The 27102-nt window shown below is 35.9% G+C and overlaps 2 protein-coding genes across 2 annotated transcripts in view; one reads left to right on the top strand and one right to left on the bottom strand.

The window, feature by feature from the left end:
- Smp_000670 (CENTB5 protein) overlaps positions 1 to 13504 on the bottom strand; it is a gene marked incomplete at both ends in the record, with an annotated part of 17368 nt that extends 3864 nt beyond the window's left edge. The window contains 6 exons of the mRNA XM_018790385.1: positions 3642 to 3899; positions 4609 to 4904; positions 5279 to 5702; positions 9336 to 10931; positions 12512 to 12724; positions 13493 to 13504. Of these exons, the coding sequence (XP_018646298.1) occupies positions 3642 to 3899; positions 4609 to 4904; positions 5279 to 5702; positions 9336 to 10931; positions 12512 to 12724; positions 13493 to 13504 (2799 nt within the window). The remainder of the gene's footprint in view (positions 1 to 3641; positions 3900 to 4608; positions 4905 to 5278; positions 5703 to 9335; positions 10932 to 12511; positions 12725 to 13492) is intronic.
- Positions 13505 to 19459: 5955 nt separating this feature from the next.
- On the top strand, positions 19460 to 23421 carry Smp_000680 (ornithine transporter 2 (solute carrier family 25 member 2); the record flags this gene model as incomplete). The annotated part of the gene is made up of 4 exons (XM_018790384.1): positions 19460 to 19595; positions 19630 to 20032; positions 22272 to 22639; positions 23303 to 23421. The coding sequence occupies exons 1-4, from the start codon at positions 19547 to 19549 to the stop codon at positions 23419 to 23421; spliced, it is 939 nt and encodes a 312-aa protein (XP_018646297.1). The 5' UTR covers positions 19460 to 19546.
- Positions 23422 to 27102: the final 3681 nt, after the last annotated feature.

The following is a 27102-nucleotide window of genomic DNA, read 5'->3' as shown; positions in this document are numbered from 1 at the left end:
ATTGAAAATAATTGTTCGCTCAAATATTCTTCATTTTTGGATTCCAATTATGGAAGTTTTATTACTATTTAGAGTTTGTTAAGCATGCAGAAATTGCACAATAAATTTTTATTAAATTGATTGTATTTTCTTGCTATCTTGAAATGAAACTAATGATCACACAAAACTAGTTTTCACTATGGACAACTGTAAACGACTGAAAACGTACACAAACCAATGATATTGTAGTGGACGCTACTCACATGGTTGTCTGTAAGTAGTGTGTAGCGGAACGTAACGTCAAGGTTGCTACAACTGTCAGACGGTGTAAAACGTTTCAATGCATAGAAAGCACTGCGTTGCCAAAATACTTGGAGACCAGAAGAGAAGACAGTACAAATGGCAGAACACATCGAAAGATTCGCATGGACGATTGAAGGGTATGTATATGTATTTTGTAAATATTTAGTAACTTCTCGTTGGTATGACCTTTGCCGGTTCAATAAATGGAAATACATATATTGTTACTGAACTACGTGAATTGATTTTATATATTAGGTGTAAAAATACCAACGAATCACTCAATATATCGAGTGAATGAAATATACTAACGTACGAAATTTAAACTAATTATAAAATGAAGAAACATGTGAGATTTCATACTGAACATGTTTAATTGACTGATGTGTTGGTAAAGACAAATATCATATTTTTCCAGTCCTTTAGTGTTGATCAAATTCTACCGACCAGGATCCAGTGTGGTCACCAATCTAAATGACTCAACATTGTGTCCAAATCAGTGGTTATATCTCAGACTGTAATGCTGTATGATATGTGTTCGGATCCTAAAGAGTGCACCAGTCTCATCAAGACTGACGGTACGTCTTGTGAATGTTTGTCAACCAACCTGAAACACAGGTCCAAGGTTTCATGTTGACTACTTTAAACACTTAACGTACTGACAACATACATGCCAGAGAAACAGATAGATATAAAATCGGAACCTTGTAAAAACATGTACCAATGTCAACAACAATGTCAAAACGAAAATAAGAAAACAAAATAGGCTGTACTATACTATCGCTAAACGATTTGACTAATTAATTTGATAATATAATGGTCAATAACAGAATTCTGTACAATTTCTAATAATCTTCAACCCATGCACTTAACTACTAAAAGCACAATTAACACTCAAACACTTCACCCGCTACTCCAACCAATGATGATCACGGAGAAAAATGTGTTAGTATTATTACAGGACATCGAGGTAACTCTAAGGATTACCCACAAAAGATGCGAATATGAGGGGTCACATTCAAACTTTTACCAAATGTTTTAGCAATTCTAAATAGCGATTTTCAGCTGATTATGGTTGAAGTTTCGGGGAGAGAAAGAGGTTCGTAATACTTTTCCTCGCGGTGTTACGCGTATGCTGAATTTTGAAGGTTCGGGTATAATAGTTTTGCTGTATGCAGTCTTCTATAGTGTCCACTTTTACGACGGAAAATTTCTAACTCCTTGGCACCAGTCCATTTACGACCACAGGATTTGCAGTTAGTTTCATTTTGAACGGGATTAACACCAAGACCTATACCAAGTTCATTGACACTATCTCTTCCGGTAACGGCATGCGTTCCACACCACCCATGTTTTCAGTACGTTTACAAAAACTATAACACAAAACATGCTCATATCCCACCACATAACCTAAAGTCAGAAGGCCAGACAGAAAGGTTCACAGACACATTCAGGTGAGCACTCACATAAACCTATGAAGAACGGACAACGGATGAGGTTATATGGACATACTTACTTTTCTAAAAACCTCTGTAAATCCAGTTACAACTTTATCAACCGATTTAATAACTTTACAAGAATATCATCATCGCCAGCTTGGTGGTTCTTTTATATGACAGAGGTGCTTTACAGATACTTATGTCTTTCACTTCTCAAGTTCATGAGATGTTAATAAATATTAAACAAGGTTAATTTTCAGGATTAGTACATTAAACTTTTGTTAAACATTCAGGAACATCATGCAAACTGAATCATAAGTCCGAATCATATTTAAATACCCCTCAGATCATCTATTTGTCCCCAAATAGACGATAACTCAATCGATACTTATATTCTTAAACTGTCCATAAATCAAAGACAAATAAAGTAAACTATAGTAGCTGGTGAAGAAAGTGTGTCTATTTAAATAGCAGACATACAGATCAAGAGAAAAATAATTGATTATTTAGTTAATCTTATGTAAATTTTACACTTCCTATAGTTGAGAAATGTTTTAGACATGCTCATCTACCGCATGCAATGATACGCTATGCTAATAAAAAATGCTTAATATAGTCAAACTAATAGATTGCATATACCCACAAAGTTATTGCCTGATCAACAGAATCAAAACGAAAAGTACAAACTTGTCGTTTGGATCACATGTGATAAATATAAACTATGGTTGAATCTGTGTAAGCTTACTGAAATAAGGTTTCACACAAACAGATGATAATGAGAATTTAGGACACCGCAAAATAGCATATCATTTCAATTCCTCAAACTTTATGACAGAATGAAGGGACAAAACCAATAAAAATAGGAAACTGCTTGGATAAAATATAAAAGACACTAGTTAGTGAAAAAAAAGTAAAGAAGTGATAAGATGTTTAGGATTTACAAAAAATTATAGATGTCTGTAGTGTTAAGATCAATCCTAATGAAAATCACCAGTGGTCTATAGCCACCAATTTTTACCATTTAAAGAACTGTCCAAGTTGTCAACGTTTCCTTAGACAGCTTATATAGTTACCAGTCAGTGGTTTTAAAACCTGATGGCATATTAAAACCTAAACACTTATATTCTCCCTCTGCCTAGAATCCTGACCATAGTAACATTCCTCTATGTTTCGATAAACAATGATCCAACATGTGCAATACATACTATCTGTTACCAATATTCGATGAAGGATTAGAATTTTTTAATCAAAAGTGTTAGTTTTTATAATAAACAGATAACATTCAAAGGATCAATGGAAACTAAAGAGCACTACACCTGGTTATTAAGCAATAAGTTGAAATATATTACAATGGTGTAAACACTGACTCGTCAATACATCCGGTTCGGCAGTAATCACTCTACATATGTGAATTCATAAATTAAAAACTGTAACTGAATATATTGATAGGTTAAATCTGATTAACAAACAGTAAGTCATGAAAAAAAGCACATAAGTTAAGTACCATAAATTTGACCAACTATTACACAATTTGTCATTATTAACAGGCATAATAATACATTATCGAACTTAATAACTGATCTAAGTTAGACAACTAGTGAAAACCTGGGGGCACTGGACCGGTGATTCGTTCTAGTATGAAACTCCTCAACAGTATGCATCCTTGACTACAGGACCTTCGGTCGTTTGCGCGCGTAAACACTAAACTCTACACCAATGAACAGTGATCCGACCGTGTACGAGTGTAACTTCAATCAGACCATGGTATTATGCAACCAACTTTCATTGTCTTTGGTGGGTAACTTCCTAACGCCTGACTCAGCTGAACTCCTCTGCACACGGCTTCTCAACAAAACTCTAGGAATTTTAATGATAATTAATACTAGTTAGTATTAATTAGTACTAAAATTAAGTTTTAACGACAATAATGGTAATAATAATAATAATAATAATAGTAACATATCCATTAACCTTAGCAGTCTCATTTAATCGTTGCAGTCGTAGCAATGTTACAATATCAGCATTGGCTAACTCTAATGCCACATCCAATGGTGATTTGCCATCATTATCCAAGATCAGCTGATTAGCTCGTCGACGTAATAACAAACAGACCAAATGAACACGACCAAATTGACAAGCGTGATGCAATGCAGTTCGACCTCGGTCATCTTTTATATCAATCTAAGAGATGAAAGATGGGGGGAAACGTTGAAAATCCGCCCTGTAGGACGAATTCAAACTGTTTAATTCTTAATAAAAAGTCAGTTAAAAGAGAAAACTCAAAGCGAACTTTTCTCTTACTATAAATAAAACATTTCCCAACGATTTTTACATAAGTATTTATAGCACATTAGAAAAGTATCGATAGGTGAAAATCTTCGGTCGATGAATCTAGATAGATTATGCACAGAGTAGAACAATTCTTGTAACAGAAAAAAACATATAGAACATCAACAAATGTGGATCGCCTGAATGTTAATATTGATTATTTGGAGAGAGCTGAATTTCTTTAATACAGACAACCGGAAGTGACATGAGATTCACAAGCTTGACAGATATATTTACCTTCTTTTATGGTTGTAATTAATACCTTCACTAATCCATAGTTATTTTCTGTTTAGTTTCTTCGCAGTTGTTTTCTTCTAAACTTATAACAATTAACGTAATTTATAGGTTTTCCCTGCATGCTGATTTCGTGGTTATTGTAATTTATCGTCTTCATTGGTTCTTTTCAAACTGAATCTTTTATTCTCACTACTACCAATGATACTACAATTATTCCTACTTTTAACTTGTTACGTTAATATGAAAGTAATAAAAAAAATTCGACTGATGAGCACTTGTATAGGATAAATTATTTCAAAATTATAGTGATTACGTTCCAACTTACGTCCGCACCATTTAACAGTAAAAACTCGCATGCTGCTATAGAGCCAATACGTGAAGCCAATATTAATGGAGGGTAACTACTGGTAGACATTTCATCAGTTTTTAATTTTCCATCTGGACTACCACCTCCAGTAAGACCGGATAAAATGAGAAGTGGGCAACCAAGTCGAGCACCAAAACTAACTAAATAATTTGCAGCAATTTTCTGTTCAATTATTCTCGAATGTGCCCTTGGTCCATTTTTCACGCTTGACTTGGTTTTTTCATATAAGGTCTTGATAATGCTTAACAGTTCGTCTAAAATAACAAAAAAATAGCTAAACTATTTAAAGAATAATTAAGAAAATGAAGTTCACTGGATCATTGATTAAATTTGGCTCAAAGATAGAGGCTTTTATGGATAATCAGCCAGTTTAGCAACCACTAAGGATCAGAGAGTATCACTAGACTACTATTACCTTCTACTTTTAGATTTTGTGATAGTGTTAAAATTCCCCCCTAACCGAGGGAGGTGAAAAAAGTATATCTAGGTCCCCTGCCAGCGACGCTACACAGTTACCACTGTAAACTCATTCAAAATTTACAATTTTCTAACCCAAACCAGCTTATACTATAGTCCTGTTGGATAAACTAATCCTTAAGAGAGTTATCAGTTGAATAATTACGCTTACTTAGAAGAGTATATTGACGAACATTATTTCGAGTTAATTTCCTATCGGGACTACTTGATATACAAATCGATGATAATGAGGATGAAGATTTAGGATGATAGATAAGTTCTGGAAAATCCTGACGTATTTGAGCACATGCTTCTTGCCAATTATCATATAGCTGTTTAATCCACTGAACAGCTTCCGTTGAATCAGAGACTTTTTCTTCAAGTGGTAGAGAAGGACGAGCGAATTTAAAACGAACCCATTTCGCCTCGATCCAAGCTTTACGTTGCTCAAATGGTGTGTCAGATGATAAACGAGGAAATTCTGATGCATAACGTTGCCAATTTGATTCGAGAATTCTATTTACAGGTTTGTTACCTAAATTCAACATGACATGTAATAATTCCGGTTGCCAGTTGTCTAGGGTCAATGATCTGACCTGTGTAAAATATAGAAAGGAGATAAATACATTCAGAACTTAAATAGACTTGTGTCAGATACGATTAATAATCAAATTTCATTTATCTTAGGACCCACCATCAAGCTAGGTTATGACTATATATTTATATTTCATTTGAATAAAAACCGTTCATAAGAACACAAAACAATCTTAAAATTCAGTAGATAGGAAAGGGTTTGTGAATTGAACTTTATATTATTTATGTGAAGACTAAGAACAGTATTTGCCTTAAAGAACCATAACAGATAAAAATGGAACTCAAACGTACAACGCTGTTTCTAACAGTTTGTATTCTCCCGTTGCTGGCGTTGAAGACAACAATTGATATCTCATTTTTGGCATATGAATGAATTGACACAATAATGCAATAAACTTACAAGTTTTTATGAAAATTGGATACTAACTAGAGGTAGGATTCAGAAAGGACGAAAAAAGAGACTAACTGATTTTAATCTCTAATGTCAACAAAGAGAAAATACAAACTTTTACAAGTAAAACTTATACTCGTTGCACAAGCTAGTGACTATCGGAACTCAGTAGCTCAATGGATAACACGTTGGCATTTTAAGAAAAAGGTACTGTGAATGAGTTCATGGGATCCAGGTAAACCCAAATAACGGGACTCGAATAAGATGAAGCACATATCCTGGATACCACTGCTATCCAACTTTATTTATTTATTTAAACAAATAAATATTGGTACAAGGGGCACCAGATATATATGTGCCGCACAAATCTTTCATTTGATTTGTGTGAGGGCTGTGATACTGCCCATATGCCCAAACTGAAGAAGGTGGTTTTCTTAGGGGGCCACACGCGAAGCCTTCGACCTGAACGTCTGATCCACAAGGCAGTGGAGCATCGTGAGGAGATGCAATCCCATAGTAGCTGGTGACCAATGATTGATTCATACGCCATTTGTTCCCTCAGGATACTGGAGTCCATGTGCACCATTGGTTTGGAATCAGGGTTTTCTCACTCTCCTCGGTGGATTCTCCGTGTCCACCAACCCGGTTAAAGTGCCGTATATTCGCTTTTCGTCCTCACAGTTTTTTAGACAACACCCCTGCCATGAGAAGGCAGTGAGTAGGACTTCCCTGACAGAGGCTATATACGCGTGGTCATGTGAGAACATTTCGAGAGGGAGAGCGAACTCTCCCCACTCTCGACTGTACCAGGGCATTTGGGGGCCCAACTTTACTAAAAACCTATTTGTTGCCTCAGTCTCATTATTTATACTAGTAACTCACAAATTCATAGAAGTTTAGCTAATCATGAAAAAGCCTTGGACAAATATATTAGTAGTTATCAAGTTTCAATAATCTTCTTGATATATATGGGGGATCAAACCTTGTTGACATGCACTCTCAGTGCAGATATTTCTGCATTACTGTTACTTGATTTTGTCTTAATTAGGAAGAATTGTGTATTTTAGTTAAAACCCAAATGCTGTAATGACTAATTATGGGGATTAAATACCAACAAAGACCAATTAATTTGGTTTTATAAATTAAAAAGATAACTAATATTTCATTTATTAAATGACTGTTATAAAGCAGGAGACTTTTATTGAAGTATAATAGTCCTGATTGATTCAATTCTTTAGACGGCATATACTATTTTTTAAAAAACAGTTAGACCTGAAAGATCCATAGCGAATTGGGAAAGCATGATAATATAGTGAATGTATTTCCACCATTCGTATAGACTTTAAAACATAACACTTAACTTCTTCAGTCACTGAAATGATTAACAGGTGATCGTACACTAGTTATTTTCTTATCGGTCTTTTTATCCACTTGGTAACATAAAAGGCGGCTAGATTTTGTAAAGATTATATATATTATTCCAAGTACACAAACACTAGTGGAACACAGGTGACAAAACAAGAAACGAAAATAAAGAAAATGATATTTGTCATGTTTTTCTAAATGACTAACGATAAATTCACTCAGTGCGTTACTCTGTAGTCTCACATGATCACTAGGTCAAAGAAATTCCCACTTCAAACAGCCTCCAACTAAAATTATTAGGTCACGGAAGTAATTATAAGTACTTTTAACTATCTAGGTTCACATGTCACATGATTATACAAGAAAAATATTAGAGTAAAACGCACCACAACTTCTACATTTGAGAAATAGATTTAACCAAAACAATTTAGCTACAATACTGTCTAAACAACTCACTTTTTGATTGGTACAAGATAAAATGGTCATTAATGAATCAAAAGGCTAAGTAAAAACTATCATAACACCCCTAAATTAGTTTAGGGATCTTGAGAATATCACAGAACACACACAAATCACAATAAATAAAGTGAACAGACTTAATATATATGTGATAACGAATCCTAATTGTTGTGTTATAAGCAAGATTATTTTATATCACCTCCATTTTTATAGCATAGTCCAGGCCCGTACTAAATTCCCGGAAAATTATCGCTGCTATGCTATATAGACACTATTTTTGTCCATCGAAATTTATCATGGACAGATTATGTCAAAGTCAGCTACGAAATACAGGGGTGCAAAAGGCTGCAGTCCCTCTTGGAGTACCTGATCGAATTATAAAAATACTGGAGTTAAATGCCTAAAAAGGAGAGTGATATATGCCAATCAACTGCATTTACTACAGAACAATTAGATATTCACTGAGAAATGTAGAATACCAGTAAGTGTAGTTATCAAGTCCCATTAAAATGGCAATTAAAGTTGCACATAAATTTTTTAAACACTCCACTTATAAAAACTGTATTACAGTAGGTTCCTAACCACTTTATTAGGCGCAAACGATAACGAAAACATATAAGTGTTGCAGCATCTAACCCATTAAATGGGAGAAGGCGATGTATCTGGTAACTATCAAAGATAGTTTCCATTCAATTAATCCACCAACAGCAAGTTTGACGCTAATGGGATCATTTGTGGGAAAGATCTCACATCAGTTACGAACCTTTAAATACAACTAGGACTTCAAGTCAAGTATTTTGAAAAGTAGTATACCCATCGAATTATTCTGGCTGTCTGAATCATATTACATTGCATCTCGTAGTCAGTAGACACATATTAACCTGACGAAATGCAGGTTAGGAAAGAGTTCCATGTACTAATTACCCTCAGCTCTTTGTAGATGTAAAGGTTTATAAAGTTACTCTAAAAGACAGACTATCTGATCACTTTGAAACAGATCCACTATTGTATTCACTTTTTGAAAATGTGTATGATTTAGTAACCAAAAGAAAAAGTGCAAAAAATTTGTTGCAATAATACAGCATCCATTATCTTCACCTAAAACCTAGTTTTGAACATTATCTCATGTTTTTTTACTTTTCTATTTCACTAGTTCTTTTCGAACCATACTTTTATTGTTTAGTTTGGTACCATTGTTGATAATATTATTTCAACTCTTTTGTAGTGAATCTTTTTAAACTGATTCTCACCGTGATGTGGGATAGGGTTATTGTTTGATATATATTTGTGTCACATCCTATATTGTTAATACGACTGACTAACTGATTTAAGATAATTATCAATTTAGAATTGTTTTGGAATTACACTCTGATAAGTAGAATGAAGGTAAAAGTAACAACCAAAATTAGTGTCAACTTACCTTAGAAATATGAACACCTAAACTGCGATGAACCGCAGCGCACAACGTACATAATGTAACACCAAGATTAATGCTTGCCCATCTTGCATCTCCTACAGAACAATCAGAACAATAACGATTACCAGCTAAATCAGGCTCACGCCATAGCAAAATTCCGCCTTTGTTATTCAATCCATCTTGGCCCGAAATAGATGAATGGGACACTTGAGCTAAATGGTCATTTGTACGACCATTTGGGAATCCTGACACAGAACTAGTTGTTGGGCTGTTAGAAAACTCCAAACTATTTCGAGTTGGACTGCAAGAAGTTAATAGATCAAGCGAATTGCTGGCAAAGTTTTCTTTCAACATTCCATTCTTTAAAGAACGTGGCTCACTAGTACGGCATAAATCATGAAAACCAGATCGTAAAGTATTAACCCAAATATCCAATTCATTTTCACTAATAGCCTGTAAATAATATGTTCGATGGCCTGAGGATATTACTTCAAAAACAAATCGACGATCTGTAGAATTATTCAATAAGTTTATAGGTTTCTCTGCAGCTGTCAATCGTTTATTTGGTTGGGTAATCCGGGCCGTACAAAATCTAAGATCACTTACCATAACAGTCCATTGTGGGTTAGCTTGACAAAGTAACTGTGTCAGAAGACCACTTTCAGACTGTTTATTTACAATTCCATTTGTCAAACGATCAGTATTCGATACAGATGAACAAACCCTTCGGTTTAATTCCGTGGACACTGTGTCAGTCGCAGACTGGAGGTCTGTAGATGTCAATCCATGGAAACGTTTACAATAAACTAACTGATTTTCATGTACACGGAACCATCGCCGAGACCATGTACGCCAACCTTTCTTTCCACTTCTCTTGAATAAGCAACCCTCCAGCCCAGGGTTCGGTGGGTTGTTCAAATTTGTAACAGCTTTTATTTCAACAGCTGCAGTTTCTGATGGTCTGATTTTACTGGGAACTTCAGTATTTGTTTTCTGCTCAAAGTTAGTGATTAACTGTTTACATTGCTGAACTAATATTGAAGAAGTTAGACTGTTTGTCTTACTGGAACTATTAAATAATAAACCCAATTGCTCTGAATAAGATTGTTGAATAGAAAGTGCCAATATTACCAATCGCATATATGAAATAATATAGTTTGGTCCAATAACTTGACGAAGATGGGATAAATAGCCTATTGTTGTCCTCTGATAAATTTCTTGAGCCTCTTTAACTTGATTGTCAAATAATTGTAAATCCATAGGAGATCGTGTTGGATTCGCTGAAGCAGCTCGATTTACAACACTATCAAGATGCTCATAAGCACGTTGGAAATTTGTTCGTAGATCATACAACTTATTTAGGCTATCGTTATTTTTCGATAAAACATGTTCTATATCCGATATTTTAGTGGCTAATTTTCTTGTTTGTTCTGCAAATAAACTTGTTAGATGAGTAGCATGATTTAGTATTTTCTGTGTGCCAAAATTATTCCATTCCTTCGACAAATTTGAACTAAATGACCATGACTGTTTTTGATCTAAACCCAATCCAATGCATTTGGCCAATTTAAACAGAGAAGAGGAAAATGCTTCACCAGTCTGAGGAGAAACAAATGAGACGAATTCTAGTGAATACACAAGAGTAAAATATTTCGAAGTACAATGTTTTCTAATATGATCATTTAGTTAAATGGAAAATTGTGCACCTAACAAATCCTTGATTAAATTTAATGTAATTATCAAAATAAAAAGGGATTCCTTGTAATTGGTTTTGAACCATACGATTATGTGACCATCAGAAACGCTCTACAGCCGCTCAACCAAGTGGAGAGGAATATAAGTATTTTAGTCACCGAACTGGAGTTAATAAATGGGTATATGATTGAACTTGTTTCTTTATTTCTTTCTTTTTTATTTAATATATATAAATTCTGACATAATTAGACACCAAAAACGTACCACACAAGCAAAGAGATATAGAGAGAAATAGAAGAGTGAAGAACTGAATTTTAAAAAATAAATGGACAATGTCAGTAAATAGTCGGTAAGAAAATTTCGTTAAAAACACAACAAAGGACTCTTCTTGTTAGAAGCGTTTATCTCAATTTTATGGGGAATGTGAAGCAAAATTAAAAGATCTCCATTGGGTTCTGTTATAAAACGTATATGATAACGAGTTGGTTGCAAGATGCTCCCAAATGCCCTACTACAGTCGAGAGTGGGGAGAGTCCGCTCTCCCTCTCGAAATGTTCTCACATGACCACGCGTATATAGCCTCTGTCAGGGAAGTCCTACTCACTGCCTTCTCGTGGCAGGGGTGTTGTCTAAAAAACTGTGAGGACGAAAAGCGAATATACGGCACTTTAACCGGGTTGGTGGACACGGAGAATCCACCGAGGAGAGTGAGAAAACCCTGATTCCAAACCAATGGTGCACATGGACTCCAGTATCCTGAGGGAACAAATGGCGTATGAATCAATCATTGGTCACCAGCTACTATGGGATTACATCTCCTCACGATGCTCCACTGCCTTGTGGATCAGACGTTCAGGTCGAAGGCTTCGCGTGTGGCCCCCTAAGAAAACCACTCGCTTCGGTTTGAGCCCCCGGGCAATATCCCAGACATCACACAAGTCGAATTACTTTTGTGGTGCATATATATTTGGTGCCTCCTTGTACCAATGTTCATGTCTAAATCAATAAATAATAAATAAATAATGCAACTACTATGAATTTCAAGTGTTCAGACCAATGAAAGGAACGTTTCTTGAAATAACTTCAAAAATAAAAGACCATTTTAAAACGAAAGGATCCCCAATAAGAGAATGAAGCACAGATGAAGGTAAATTATGAACAAACTGGTCTTCCAACATTAATATAGACAACAAATCTATTTAGGAACAATGTGACATTTTAACACAGTGGTCAACTTTATGGAATTAATTCGCTTTTGAAAAACATCTATATAAACATTGCTCATAATAAATGTCACTTAGACGCACGAAAATCTGTGTATATTCTAGATAATCTAACATGCGATATCAAATGTCTCTATCAAAATGTATACCACTGTGCTGCACTCAACTACAAGGTAGGTAGCTTCTAAGAGTATTTAAATAAATACATACCTATTACGTTAAAAATAAACACGTAACAAAAAACATAAATAGAATACTTACAATAACAGATTGTTGACAAATTTCTTGAATGAGATTATAGTAAGCCCGGATTCGACAAATCGTCAACTCGGCATATGCAAGAGTTTGATGTAGTTCAGGTGAGTCAGCAAACGCTCCAAATTTATTCAAAGGAGAAGCCAACTTGGAAACAAAGTCATCAAGCACAGCCGATGTGTCATCAAAGCACTGAGCGGATTCCAAACCAACAGACATCTGTGGTATTTAAGAATGATTCACATGGACATTTGGAAATGAATATGTACAATTTATCTAGTAAAGAGATGGAAACAAAATCAAAATGAAAAACGTTGGGTAGATAAAGTTGCGAATTGACATGTTATTTTTTTCGAAATTAAACATCAAATTAAAATAAATACAAGGCAAGCAGTTCATAAACTACAAACTTGTTGACTATTCAACGTGTATAATCAGATAAGAATAATCCAATGATCCACAATGTTACGCTATGTGCAGATAAATCTGTAAACAACGACAGAATGTTAATGGAGGCGAAATATAAAAAATAAAGCGATAAAAAGGTCCTTTACAGTGTGACAAAGACAGCATCTATTTGCACCACTATGATCGGTTTTCAGATGGTTCATAGAAGATTTCGCAGTACCAGCAAGTAAGTTAATATACTTAAACACCATTCAGAACATAAGGAAACTACTTTTCAAACAAATATCGCTCGATTACAACATTATGACTCATAATACTATTATTACATTCGTATGATGAATTTTTGGTCTCCCATCATGAGTTAAATAAATGATATATGTCAACCCATATTGTGTTTTAACGTAAGTAACATGTGACCCAGTTACAAAGGGTAGTAATAGTTAAGTTCATCGACTGACTTACTTTCACTACCAAGAACATTACCCTCAACCACAACAATCCTTACTGGGTGGTCTGGCCATGTACAAATAATAGTTCTAAGGAACTTTAATCGAGTATCCATAATTTACAACTACTAACTTTCACATCCATGCCTCAGCTGTAGAACGTTACCCTACAAACTGTTGAACAGTGTAGAAAAAATACTGATTGAATTGCCTTCTAGAGACTTGCCATCACCATCTGAGGAACTATCAGAAAAAGTCAGTAGGAAAACTTAAACTATAAAGAAACAAGTTACGAAACCAATGAATGTTGGAGTGACCCAACCTAATAGATACAATCTACCAAGATAATGTCCGCAAGTCGTGATTTGAACTTGGAGACCTTAGATGACAGCTTTCTGGATCAGCCATGGTAGTAAATATGTGCTTTCACGATTATTATTTCTACTTGTGTATTTAATTTGTTTCGTTTGGATTACATAAGTACTTTTTGACTGCTAACGATAGTACTACTTCGGCTTTTTCTATGCACATTGCCAATTTTTCCCAATACCGTGATATTATGTGAGACAGGTTGAACCGATTCATATCTTTGTTTGGTTTTATGTCTTTTAACTGGCTAGGAAGGCTACCAAACTATTACTAAAATTACTTTTGAGACGCGACAACACGTTTTCAACGAAGCTTTTCCAACACTAACCACAAAAACTACTTTTGAGAATGTATACATGTCCACTGATTTCATAAGAGCTTGAAATATCAGTCTACCATTTTTCTGGTCACAGTTAAGTGTAAAGTACATGATTAAACCATCTGTGATATGAAATATTAGACGCTAAGTGAAGACAACAACAAATTTTGTTCGCCAAATCTTTTCCCGTATAAGAAGAACGGATTGATTTACAAAATTTTCGAACATTGCTTTTTTATAGGTGAACCCACTTATCCAGTTTTTACCAGAAATAGTTGTTTTACAGTTTTTTTTATTGACGTCTGAATTTTTCGTTTTCCCACAAGTGTCAATCATATCACTCGAGGACTAATGAGGCATTATGGTTATTAGTAAGGTACTGATTAAAACGAACCTTTGTGGAGACCATGTATATTGACCGTTTATAAACGGCCAATCATAAATAACGGTTGTAGTCGTCAGGTGATTGTCCATTAGCGCCATCCTGACAGTTTTCTCATGAATAAGTGCAAATAATTTAAGAGTTGTGAGTAATCGTTTATTGAATGATCTAAAGATCTACAGAGAATGTGCAGCGCTAAGATGCACATTACTTGGATTTACACCCTTAAGAACCCGAAGAATAAGGAAATCCCAGGCGACTACACACCTGTACTTAGTTACTTATACGACAAAACTTTCCTTATATAGTTTATATTGTGGCGTCATAATTTCAAGGTCGTTTCCAGTTCCTTTACACCGTTAAGATCCATCAAAAAATTATATCTGTTCAAGTGGTCAAATAAACACTGTTTCTACAAATGTCAAAACCTTACACAAGCGTAAAAATCCCTGAGATGACCAGATAAACGAACAGACATCCTGTCAAGTAACTACATACCCAAAGGCCCTGTCGTATCGTACTAATTTGTATTGGCGCCTTTGTAATTAGTCGAAATGTTGCAAATGGTTCCGTACAGAATAGAAGAAGCTTTCGCTTAACGAGCTTCACCATCCGGTAGCAATGGGTCGCCGGTGTCTCCAAGTGGGAACCTAGATATGTAAAAGGCATATATAAGAAAGGAAAAAGGGAAAAGTTGATAAATCATAATAAGTCACTGTCCTTAGTCCTTAAGAATATGTCGAGTTTTCTCCCAAAGAACTCCTTGGACGTCGATTTGAATAGCTCATACAGCAACGAATTCCAGCATCTAACTACTCTTAAGGTGTATAAGGTATGTCTGCAACCAGTTCTGCTGCGTTGTCTCTAGTTTCTGGGTGTTACCCCAAAGTTTGTATTGCGACTAGGGTTAAGTAGGTGTCTCGGGAGATGTCCAGAAGTGTCAAGAACGCTGTAAGTAATTACATGGTCACTTTCAAGACTCCTGTGCTCCAATGAATAAAGGTTCAGTGATTGGAGGCACTCTTCCTAAGACTCGCCGCTGGATACTTTCCAGGGTGTCCTTATCTTTCTGGAGTGAGTGAGGAAATACTATTTTTCCACACCCTGGATGGTAAGGAATAAAAATGTTGAAGATTATGTATAAAGTTCTCCCATTGAACTGGTCAAAAATGCTCTTCAATATTACTAGTGCAAGGTTTGCTCGAAAGGCATTTTTTTCGCACATAGAGTAAGACTTCAGAATGTAGGGTACCAACACTCCTAGATGTTTTTTTAACTTGGGATACCTCTAGAGGGGAGTTGCCTAAGTTATAGTTGTGACCTGCAACATGTCTCAGATGGACTACTTTACATATTGAAGTGTTAATGATGAGTCACTTGTCATCTGCCCAACTTTGAAGTCGAGTCGAATTCTTCTGAAGTGCCAGTTTATCCTATTGGTTTCATACTTCTCCCCAGAGTTTCACATCATCAGAGAAAAGTAATAAACCTGACGATACTTGTTGTGGGAGATCGTTTACATAGACCAAGAAAAGAAGAGGTCCTAGTACTGAACCCTGGGGAACACCACTAGGACATTATGTGGCCTGAGGAAAAGTGAAATTAACCCTGACATTAAAAAGTCGACCAGTCTATTCGGCAACCGATGTCTGTTGTCACGACATGCTTCGAGAGTGGCAGCCGTCAAATGGGAGGATATGAAGACTACCTTCATTCACCGGAGTCTAGAATCTCCACCCTTCGTGGCTAGTTTCACTAACTGTTGAGTCAATAAGTTCTTGAGCTTCAAGCACTATTTTATTAATTTCCACTCTCGGATATCAGAGTCTGCAAAGTCAGGGTCCGTGTTCTCCGGGACACCTTTCATGATGATATTTTTCCGCGAATGAACGTCTCGCGGTATTCCTTAGTGATGTTCTTGATAACATTGTGCTCAGAATATCTTATATCAGACAGTATCCTTACATCCCCTTCTGATTTCAGCAGGAGACTAGCCATCGGAACATCATCCACTACGGCAGTATTCGTGAATGTTGCACGGAAGAGTCTTGGGAGGTTTTAATGATAAGACTCATTCCCTTGAATGAGCCGTGTGACCGTGAGCGACCCAATTTTAGGAAGTTCAAGTTTACTGTTTAATTGTTCCCGGAGTATCCCGTCATTTTCGCCATGAAGACTAGAGGGAAGGTCAGAGATGTCTTCATGGTTATGAGTGAATCATCGCAAACCGTGATCAATTTCACAGGTTTTCGAATACGTTGAGTTTGTGGTCAGTTTTGTCTGGCGGTCGGAAAGCGCTTCAGACTCCTATGCTCTTTGCTGACTGGTTGAACAATTTTCGGGCAGATTGCAATGCCAAACAACTAGCTGATTTCCCTACAAAACTCGGGTTTTTCAGCCTTTTTCACGGTGGCGCACGTTCCTTATTAACTCTGTTGACGGGGATCCATTCGCCACAATCGCGTTTAGAGGGCCTATCCCGGAAGACAGAAGCTAGTTAAGAGAGTCCAACACTGTCGAATTTATGATGATGCCGAACCTCAGCATGTCCTCAACAGTGTCAATGCTTGTTCCATTGATACTAATGTTATAAAGGTCTCTCATCCTTACTTCGCTGCGCGTATTTGTTCCTTTACTCGTTTCAAAACTGTCTTTTTTTCAGGTTTGCTGGCAACTTTTCTCACGCACGTGTCAAGAGAGCGGTGATGTTGCTCAGCAAGCCCTCAGCATTCATGTTGCACGTGCCACATACCCACCCGCGACCTGACTTAGTCTGTTGTAATCGGTTGCCGTAAGATTAGTAAATACTTCATGAAACCAACCTTCGCATGTGTCACACTGCATGCCACATGCGACATCAAAAAGACGCCTAGGTTACTCACATGAGTTCTTCATGACCATGGTGATATTTAAGTTGTTAGATAGATCCCTGCACGTTTACGACTGTAAAACAAACAAAACGACAATGCGCTTGGAAGGGATAATAAGCAGGTGGTACGAGAGGTGGGGATATACCAAAGCTAGTCTTGGAGTAGAAAACTGTAAAAACAGAATAATAAGCTGGGGCCAAACCACAGTCAACTATTAACTTGGGTAAAACTGAAAAAGTAAAAGTAATCTACAGAACGTTAGGCTCCGGAAAAATTCTTGGGATCAAATGTGATACCTTTTTTGTGTAAGGACACAGCGAAAGTTTAAGAAGTGCAAATCATGTTAGTACTAAACTTCGCGTTCTTAAAGTGCACCGCATCGTCCGAAACACCTAAATCTACGGGACTGTATATTGAGCTTATCGGTTGATAACCATCTTTCGTGAGGTTTCTTGGCAAGTAATTCGGATGTATTTTGGCACCTCTGTTTACTAATCAGTATATTGTTGCTATCAAGGTGTGTTGTCTTCAATATATTTACCCTGGAGATGTTACAGACATTCATGGCTTAACAACTGCTTTGCCTGCATCACCTTTATGATGAAAGAATGCCACCCTAGTTCGAGAGTATGGTTGGAAGGTTGTCGATGTTTTGGAACGAGTCTGGTCGAAGCCGGCCAGTAGTTGGAAGATATTCGTAGCATGGCGTATACACTTGTGATTTGCAGCAAAAGTGTAACTGAGCACCTTCAGATAAGGTATGTCCAGTAAAACTGATGGGATCAGAATCAATGTTGGAGACTTACAAAGCTATTGATTTTAAAGGTGTGAGGACGGTTCACAGGCGAACTTGAGGAAGCTCTAAGCAGCTCAGAAGGAGCTGCACATATTCTATCCAATCAGATTTTGGAAGAATATTCCGGAATCACTACGTGTAGCTTCCCTATTGGACAATGCTAATAACCCCTTGTGTGAGGATTAGATAACTATAATGGTGATTTCGTTTTTACTAGAAACTATAAGTACCTGACGCTTTTGTACCATAACTGACACTGTGTTCGGAATAACATTCTTACTAACTAGTCTTCTGTCTTCTCTCTTGCGGGTTCTATCGTTCAAGTAGTCTAGTGGTACGCGGCATAGCGAGAATCTGAAGTCCAAGATATAACAAAGGGTATGTGATTAAAACAGTGATTGCCATCATCCGAGTTGTGTATCCAGAGCAACCAAGCAACGAGAATATCCTTGTGAACTGCAGACACAGACGGCATATATATCAGAGTGTTGTTATCGTGACACTTGATAAGTAAAAACAAGTAGTATATATGCACAGTGGTGTATCTTCTCACTGTAAACCATCAACGTTGATGATCTGTGTCGAATGATTGGAGGTCCACTCGAGTTAGACGGGAACGGTGTAACGAATCAGCTAACTGCGAAGTCACACCTCGCGGTCAGCATCTAACGTGGATTACCCCATTCGACGTATTAAAGTACTACTCCTGCTTTGAAGACTGCAAAACACAAAGAGCGTGATTACGTAAATACATCAGTAAGAATGAGTAAAGAGATGTTATTGAGACCACCACCGCATGGGCCAGCCCATGGCGTATGATTGACTGATGCGCGTTTGTTGTCCATGACTTTAAGAGGGATCGACAGCCTGTTCGATATTCAGTGACCCAACCGCCGGATGATTTGTCTAGGTCTCAGTGGTATTTCAATGCCCCTACATCACTATTTCTTATCATCTACTTTTTAAACAGCGATTTCGCAGTCAATAATGGCAATTGTGAGAGGAAATGAAAAAAATGCGGTTAACAGCAAATACTAACTACATAATAGATTTATCTTAACCAACCCCACAAAGATTACTGGGGTCAAGTGTCCCACACAAGATACAAGAGCTAAGAACTCAATTGATTTATACTAGTTCCCTAAAAACATGTGACGTATTCGTAAAATCTTTACATTCCCTTCAAAAACTAAGACACAGGTTACATGTAACCCCTTATTCATTGTTTCCGCCTTGCTAAGCTTGTAGTTTAGAGATAAAGCGCGAGTCTCTTGAGTAAACTTTAGAAATCAGATAACGTGATAGTTAACATCATCTATTATGTTATCACGGAAACAGGTATTTAGTTTTGTACATCTCTCTTGGAAATTTTATGAGTTCTAGCGCTACCCTTTGAAACTGGCTTCTAACATTTTGATCTTTACATTAGTTATCGTAGTCATTATATTAACATGGAGCAAGTAAAGAATAGTCTGATTGGTTTGGTTGCTGGGATTAACGGTAGTTTGCCTAACGTTATTGATTTTCGTCGTAGGTGGATTTGCTTCAGTTTATGTTGGACAACCATTAGATACCATTAAAGTCAAGATGCAAACGTTCCCGGAAGTTCACCCGTCAACATGGAAATGTCTCCGAGTCACACTTGCGAAGGATGGAATCGCTCGCGGACTCTATGCAGGAACTGTCCCGTCACTTGTTGCAAATGTTGCTGAAAATGCGGTGTTATTCTGTGCTCTTCCGCCATCGGAACATTTGATAGCTGGTCTTTGTGGAGTGGATAAAAGTCATCTCTCAGTACTACAGCACGCACTTGCCGGTAGTATAGCTGCTTTTTGGTCGAGTCTAACTCTTTGCCCAACCGAATTAGTTAAGTGCAAAGTTCAGTCAATGAGAGAAATGACTGAATTAGGACATATAAAGGTTGATGTCAAAAATTTGTGAGTTTATCCATGCGTCTCTGTCTGATACAGTTTATATGCCACATAATTGTTCTTTAGCTAAATAGTAATAACTAAATTATAGGCCGAATTCCGTCAGAATAAAGTTATAAAATTCCACCTTTAAAAAAGGGCAAATAAATTGTGCCAAGTTTATCATGTGAACACAGCTTTCTATTTATTATTTTACACAGGGTTGTGTCCACTTGTCAAATAAACCTAGTGGTTTGTGTACCCTACTTCGGATATCACTTCGTGTGGATAAGTGATACTATCGGACCACCCAAACTTAAGTAATATTCGATTCTGCAACTCGGTGTTTAGTAGTGCACTACTAGCAAGTGAATAGCCACCCTAGTCTATTAGAGAAAACGGATTATTTCGTCTAAACTAACCTAATTATGATTAAAAATCAGTTATTCAGAATCAGACAGAATTATTTAAACTCGGGCTTTCAAGTTTAAGTTGTCACTTTTCAATCTCAGACAGAAAAAAGTAATAGAAACAGTAAGACGCTGGAGTAAATAAGAAGATTGGGTTGGAAAAGAAATTCACGAATTTTAGGAAAATTCGAAATTTCAACTGATTTCAACTATTATAATGGACTTTGAACCATATAATCTGGATTTTAGCTACTAATACCTTAAGGACCATATCCAGCGAGTCTTTACCTACCTATATTTCTCACACCATATACATTACTTTAAAATGTAGTGACGTTTTTGGTGTCTGTTCATAACCTTCACTCTAATACCATTTTATCCAGCATCACGTGTTGTGATAGACTGTAGTTTGAGTTGACTGTCGTAGTAGATGTTCTCACTGCTCATGAATTATCCTTTCAAGAGGTTTGGTAACTTCAGCTGCGAAACTCGTCTGATTCACAGTAACGTGAACTGATATGAATTTCAGGAAATTGTTTACGTTTATGAAATCAATACAGCCATAATAGATTTTAGCTTTCAGTCATTTTGCTGAAGATTTAAAATCCCTTCATGTACTTTAATTTAGATATCTCTGTTGATCATGGAAAAGATAATTTCGAGTGCTGATAGAGGCATGAGGCGGTTCCCACTTCCCGGTCGCCCATACCGTGAAAGGATATTTTCTCTGAACGGACCCGAAAAGGAATCTGAATTAGTGGCAGCCCCAGAAACTTGAGAGCGTGACGGCAAAGCCCAAGAGATGACTGTTTGAGGCCAGTCGCACACTTCCTTTTTATGCGAAGTGTTCGATGCGTTGGCTCCTCACTTCAAAGGACCCTACTTCCGGAGATGGAAATCCGTGAGATAAGGTGGGGTGTAAAATTTATATGGTTGATTTATTCTAAACCCTCCCTTCCGTTGTGAGCAGGCAGCACTGCTGATAATGCTGGTTGTCCGAGGAGAACTTTTCTATTGTTGCATCCCTCCAAAATCAGCAGCACGACTTTGTCCTGAGGTATTAAGTTGCTGTTTTTAGTTTCATCGTTCTGCAATGAACATACCTGGTAAAGTAAGGCCCAAAGGAACATGTGTTCCAGCCAATATAGCTGGGTTGATTCCTCATGATAAGCAATCTCAACCAGCGGCTACGGTCAGGCTATGCATCTTCTGGATTGACCCTTCTAAATTACAGACAATGAACTTTGCTTCATCACTTACTTGATCAATATCTGGTACTGCCATATTTTGAAATACTTAGTAACCTATTTTCCCTTGCCAGTAATCATGAACGCACGTTCTCATACCACTGTTTATTGGTCTCATATTAAACAAACCGTCGTGAACTTTTTATTCATTCTTATTTCCATGAACAAGTTTTAATTTATCATTTTCACGTACTTAACTGATATGAATATTTAATGCCTTAACCAAATGCTAATTTCGCGATCGGGTGGCTTTTCTTTCCTAGAATTATAGTGATGGTATCATCCAACCATTTGGCGGATACAACTAGCTATTGAAAAACAAATATTCGTACTATCTTCACTAATCATGATCTTACTTCATGTAGTAAAAGCGTTGATGACTGTTTTCGTTATCCTATCATAGGTCAGATCTATTTAATTGATTCAACATATGACAAACACTAAAGAATATAACAACCCACACTATTTTTTTCTAAATGTATTCCTCTATCAGAGTTTGTACAGCTGCAAGAGTAAGTAATTAAGTTGATTAATCCCGTTGGTTATCGTCACCAAACTAATGTGTTATGCCTATTTATCATCATTTATACTACCATAATTTTGTTGTAGAGGTCCATGGGCAGTAACAAAGTCAATATACAAAGAAAAAGGTTTCAAAGGATTTACTTGTGGTTTAGGTGCTACATTTGCCAGGGAAATGCCTGGTTATTTCTTCTTCTTTGGTGGGTACGAAGCATGTAGAACATTGATGACTCCTACTAATGGTCGTAAAGAAGACTTGGGTCCCATTAAAACTGTTATCGCTGGTGGAATAGGTGGAGTTTCACTGTGGGTGGCGATATTTCCATTCGATGTTGTTAAATCTCGCATGCAAATTGGACACCATACTGTCACGTCATCCTCAATCGCTCATGGAAACAAAGTCAGTAAACAAAGGAGCATGTTTTCCGTCCTGTTAGACATCAAGAGAAATGAAGGTGACTGCCTGTTGTTTTATTATCCCATATTCTTTGCATACAGCATCCATGTAGATAGTGTTAGTTTCTACACCTAGATGCCTGTTCACATCACATTAATAACTTGGCAGAACAAGGTATCGCATATATCTATGACTACTCGTCCTATTCACCCATTCTAAAAACTGACCTGCATTATACCTTTACATATTATGTACTATAGTTGTGGGTTTGAAAACTATTTGAATTAAGTTTAAAAATCTCTATTACTCCCCTCCTTCAATAGATAATGATCAGTGAAAACTTCAAATAAGTTGTTTGCGAGTGTACATAAATCATCAGGTTGCTATTTGATTCGGTTTTTATTTTACTATCTTAAACTCTTATTGCCTTAAAAGTCTGGAAAGAGACCCTCAGATACCAAGGTAACTTAATGAAACACAGACCTTTAAAATGAGAAATGGCTTATTCTAGGCAGCAATCGAAGCAATTAAAAGTTTTAAGTGTTATTTTACCCCCTTCACACTTAGTTTAGTCAAGGTATACATAGTTCTTTTCTATCTTCTACTTTTGTGAATGATTCACATTAATTACTTCAAGTTGCTTGTCTAAAAATATGAAATTATTATTTTCACGTGTAATATAATTAGTTCTAATGCATACCAATCCGTTCCTATCTTACAGGAATCCGTTCACTTTATCGTGGTCTGGGCCCAACAATATTGAGAACATTCCCAGCAACAGGAGCTTTGTTTCTAGCTGTAGAATGGACTCGTAAATGCGGTCATTTGTTACTAGATTAACCCACTACAGATAATTCTTTCTTTCAATCTCAACACAACACATTTAGCATATTTCTGAAAATTTGATTTACTCATTTTTTACTCAATAAATGAAATTACACCAACAAATATTTTTAAATACAAAATATACATGTATTATGACGTACACTATGGTGTTTTACTACTGACTTGCCGATATGATTTGTGCTTTAGAAGTGTGTTTTAAATTTACAGCTTTTATTTCAGTATTTATAACTATTTCTGAGTGATAAATAAATTAATATATTTATAGCAATGTACCCAATGCTCAATTTATTCAAAATTATCAAATCAAAACTTGGTAATGATACCTAAAAACTCATTTTCTCTGAGTGAGTTTTGCTATTGAACCCATTTACAATAGAATAAACTAGGAAATCTGTCGTTCCACAATAATGGCGTGGATTGAAGTAGTTGAACACTCCACTTGTCTTAGAAGCCTTGACAGTCCTTCTGGGTTAATGTATATATATATATATATATATATATATATATATATATAGTATTCCCGACCACCATCTACCTCCACAATATATATTTACAGATGTAAGGGTAAGTCGAAAGAAAGCTAGGGGAAGCCAAACTAGGTCCTGGCTTGCTCATGTCTAACTGACTAACCTAGTTTCCCAGGTTTGTTTCTGTTTTGCGATCTTGTATGTAGACTGTCAAGTCAAGCCTTCTGACCTCCCTCCAAGTACATGTACCTTCGTAGCGTTATGGCTAAGTTAGCTCGCAACGCACCTGGTATATATCAACGTGTATATTATATTTTGATGGATCACATGGTTTTAATTAACATGATGGATGAATAAGGACACCATATGAGTGACAGATCTGTTTCACACAGTTGTAGACTGACAAAAGGAGGGGGGTAAGAAAGCGCTAATAAACTTACAAGTTTACTTACTGTATATATGGTAAAGTTGATTGATGTAGGTGGGATATATTTTTAGACATTCTGACAAAGACTAATCAAAATAGTATAAACCTTGGAAGTTCTACAAAGATTTATCAGTTTTGATTATTATTGTTTTCCAACGGCTCAAAAACTGTGTTAAAGAGATTGAAAGATAAGTACATTTGTATGGCGATTTGAAGGACAGAGTGATTCAAATAGCTCAGAACCGTAAGTACGCAGAGTTGTCAATTCTTGCTTCCCTCATTAAAATTTTACCGGTCATTGTTGAAACAACTCCAAAGAAAGTTTATTATATAGTTCTCTGTTACCCAAAGATGAACTTCTTACCTTAAGCATAAGAATGCTAGTCTTCCACTCTGTGATTACAAATAGGTTATTCAAATAGCATCGAATATTTGTTATAAGTATACGTAAGAATGACATTCATTTCCCATCACCAAAATTTATTAAGATTTGAAGTAGCTTCATCAGCAAAGTCTTGTCTAGATATGTATGACTGCTGGTGGTATTCCTAGAAAATAAAATCCTACTTTGTTTGAAGAAAACTAGGACTTTATCTACCGATCTGTCCTATCTTAGACGCCATTAAGATCTCATTTTGACAATTAAAGTTTGAATTTATAACTGTTCAGTGAAGAACTGTTTGCGATAAATCTTAAAAGAATACTATTACTGAGCAGTTAGTTATATGGATTTTTAGGTCTACTTATTATGGTGTGCTTTTATAACTTTACGGTGTCTGATTCGTACATCGTCTGCAGGCTCGTCAATCGTAAATTGTGTCATGATAGAAGTAGTCAAAAGCGAATGATACTCCTCTGTCTTACTTTATTCGCGAACAGCTAAACAGCCTTTGTGATATAATAGATTCACATTTTAAATCGCTGTTTCTAGACGGTCATTTTTATGCGCTTTTGTACGTTATTTGATGCTTGACTCAGACATCGTGTTTTGACTAATATTTCTTGCACACACTGTAGTTTTTTTTCCACAAAAATGTACTCAAAATTTGATCATTATTTCATGCCTAATATTGATTATAAATGGGTAACGAAGCTCAATTTCATGTACAAAACGTGCTTTAAGCCACCGTAACCGAGAGATTAACCACTATTTGATCAAAGTATTCGATTACATACTTTGTTTGCAAGACTACGCTTTGAAGCTCTTCTATAAAAGTGAATAGCAGAAATTAGGGTCAATAACGACAGTAATCGAATCTCCACAAACCACTTTATTAAACTGATATTTCTTCCAAGGTGAAGAGATAATTCAATAATTAGGCGTTACAAAGAAATTGTAAACATTAACTAAGGAAATAACTGTTGAAAACCTTAAAGTATAAATCAGAATGTTTCGCTCTTTTTTTGAAAATGTTTCTTCATCAGGGACACGTTAATAAAACACTCTTGGTTATCAATCAAGTGTTTGTGAGATTTTGTGATGGGCTAAATATTATTTGGAATTCTTTCACCTCTAATTAATTTATAGTATTAAAATAAAATAATAAAAGACTTTAATATTATTCTTTCATCTTCCATAATATTTAATGTAAATCATTAATCAGTATATTATGATGTACTACCTACCTAGTATATTATCACTTTGTATCATATATGAATGTAATTACGACTTTCTTGTTTAGATGCCTTTAATATGTTCAGGTCAAGATTTGTTGCGTTTTTTTTTTTCATTTCCTTTGTTGTTCTTATTCCTTTTTGAGCAAAAGAAATAAGATCATTTAAATCAAGTCATTTTAAGGTATAATGATAGATTTCACCGGGCTATTTCAGTGTTGTTGTTGTTTTCTTGAAAAATAAGACGAAATTTAAATCGCTGAGAAATTTCCATCATATCAATACACAAGTATACGAATGAAGAATATTCTTTTCAATAATTCCTCTTCAGGTTCTACAATTATCATATCCAAATTAATAATCCATAGAATTGGTTAGGTTTAAGGCAGTGTACATCATTTAAAACTATGGCATATGAATTTAGAATAAAGTCCTTAATGTTGAGATTGGTGATATGAAGTGTTGATTAGAATAAATTCATAAGTTAAATAAAGTTGTGAGATAAATGATCAGAATAAATATGGTTAACATGAGGTGATATCCAAAAAATCATATGAATAAGGTAAGAATTAGTAAATAGGGGTGGATACTGTATAAATTTCTTAAGGCGTTTCCAAGTGTTATAATAACAATGATAACAGTAGTGATAATGATGATAATAATATGTGTGATTAAGATAAGTTTAAGCAATGAAAATGCATAGAGGAAGGTTGTATGAATATTAATCGGATTATGTCACCATATAAAAATGATTATTAATTAATTAGACTAGAAGTTAGCCAAGGTAAAATGAGCGGGGTTTTTTTATCTGAATAGCTATTGTTTCAACCGTTTGAACGGTTCTTAGTCTGATGGATTTAGATTGCTGTTAGCATGTTATATTATTGTAAATGATTGCTCCATATTGGCTGTATGGCACGTTTGCACTAAATGAGCTAAAATCGAGCTATTAACAGTTTTAGCTATACCTTTGCTTAACCACACTTGGAGGTACTCGCGAGCACGAAAATACAAATTTATAGAACCCATGTGAATATAAATTGCTCCACAAGAGCATTTGAATTGATAGATACAGAAGTTGGCTAGTCTAAGTGTTGTATCCCGAAGAGAATTGTGAATAGTAACTTTTGAGGACTATTTGTGGACCAATGTAATATGTATATTTCC

The sequence above is a fragment of the Schistosoma mansoni genome (genome assembly GCF_000237925.1).
Source record: "Schistosoma mansoni, WGS project CABG00000000 data, supercontig 0113, strain Puerto Rico, whole genome shotgun sequence".
NCBI lineage: Eukaryota > Metazoa > Platyhelminthes > Trematoda > Strigeidida > Schistosomatidae > Schistosoma > Schistosoma mansoni.
Note: the sequence above shows the minus strand (reverse complement) of the source record. Positions and strands in the feature narration are given on the sequence as shown.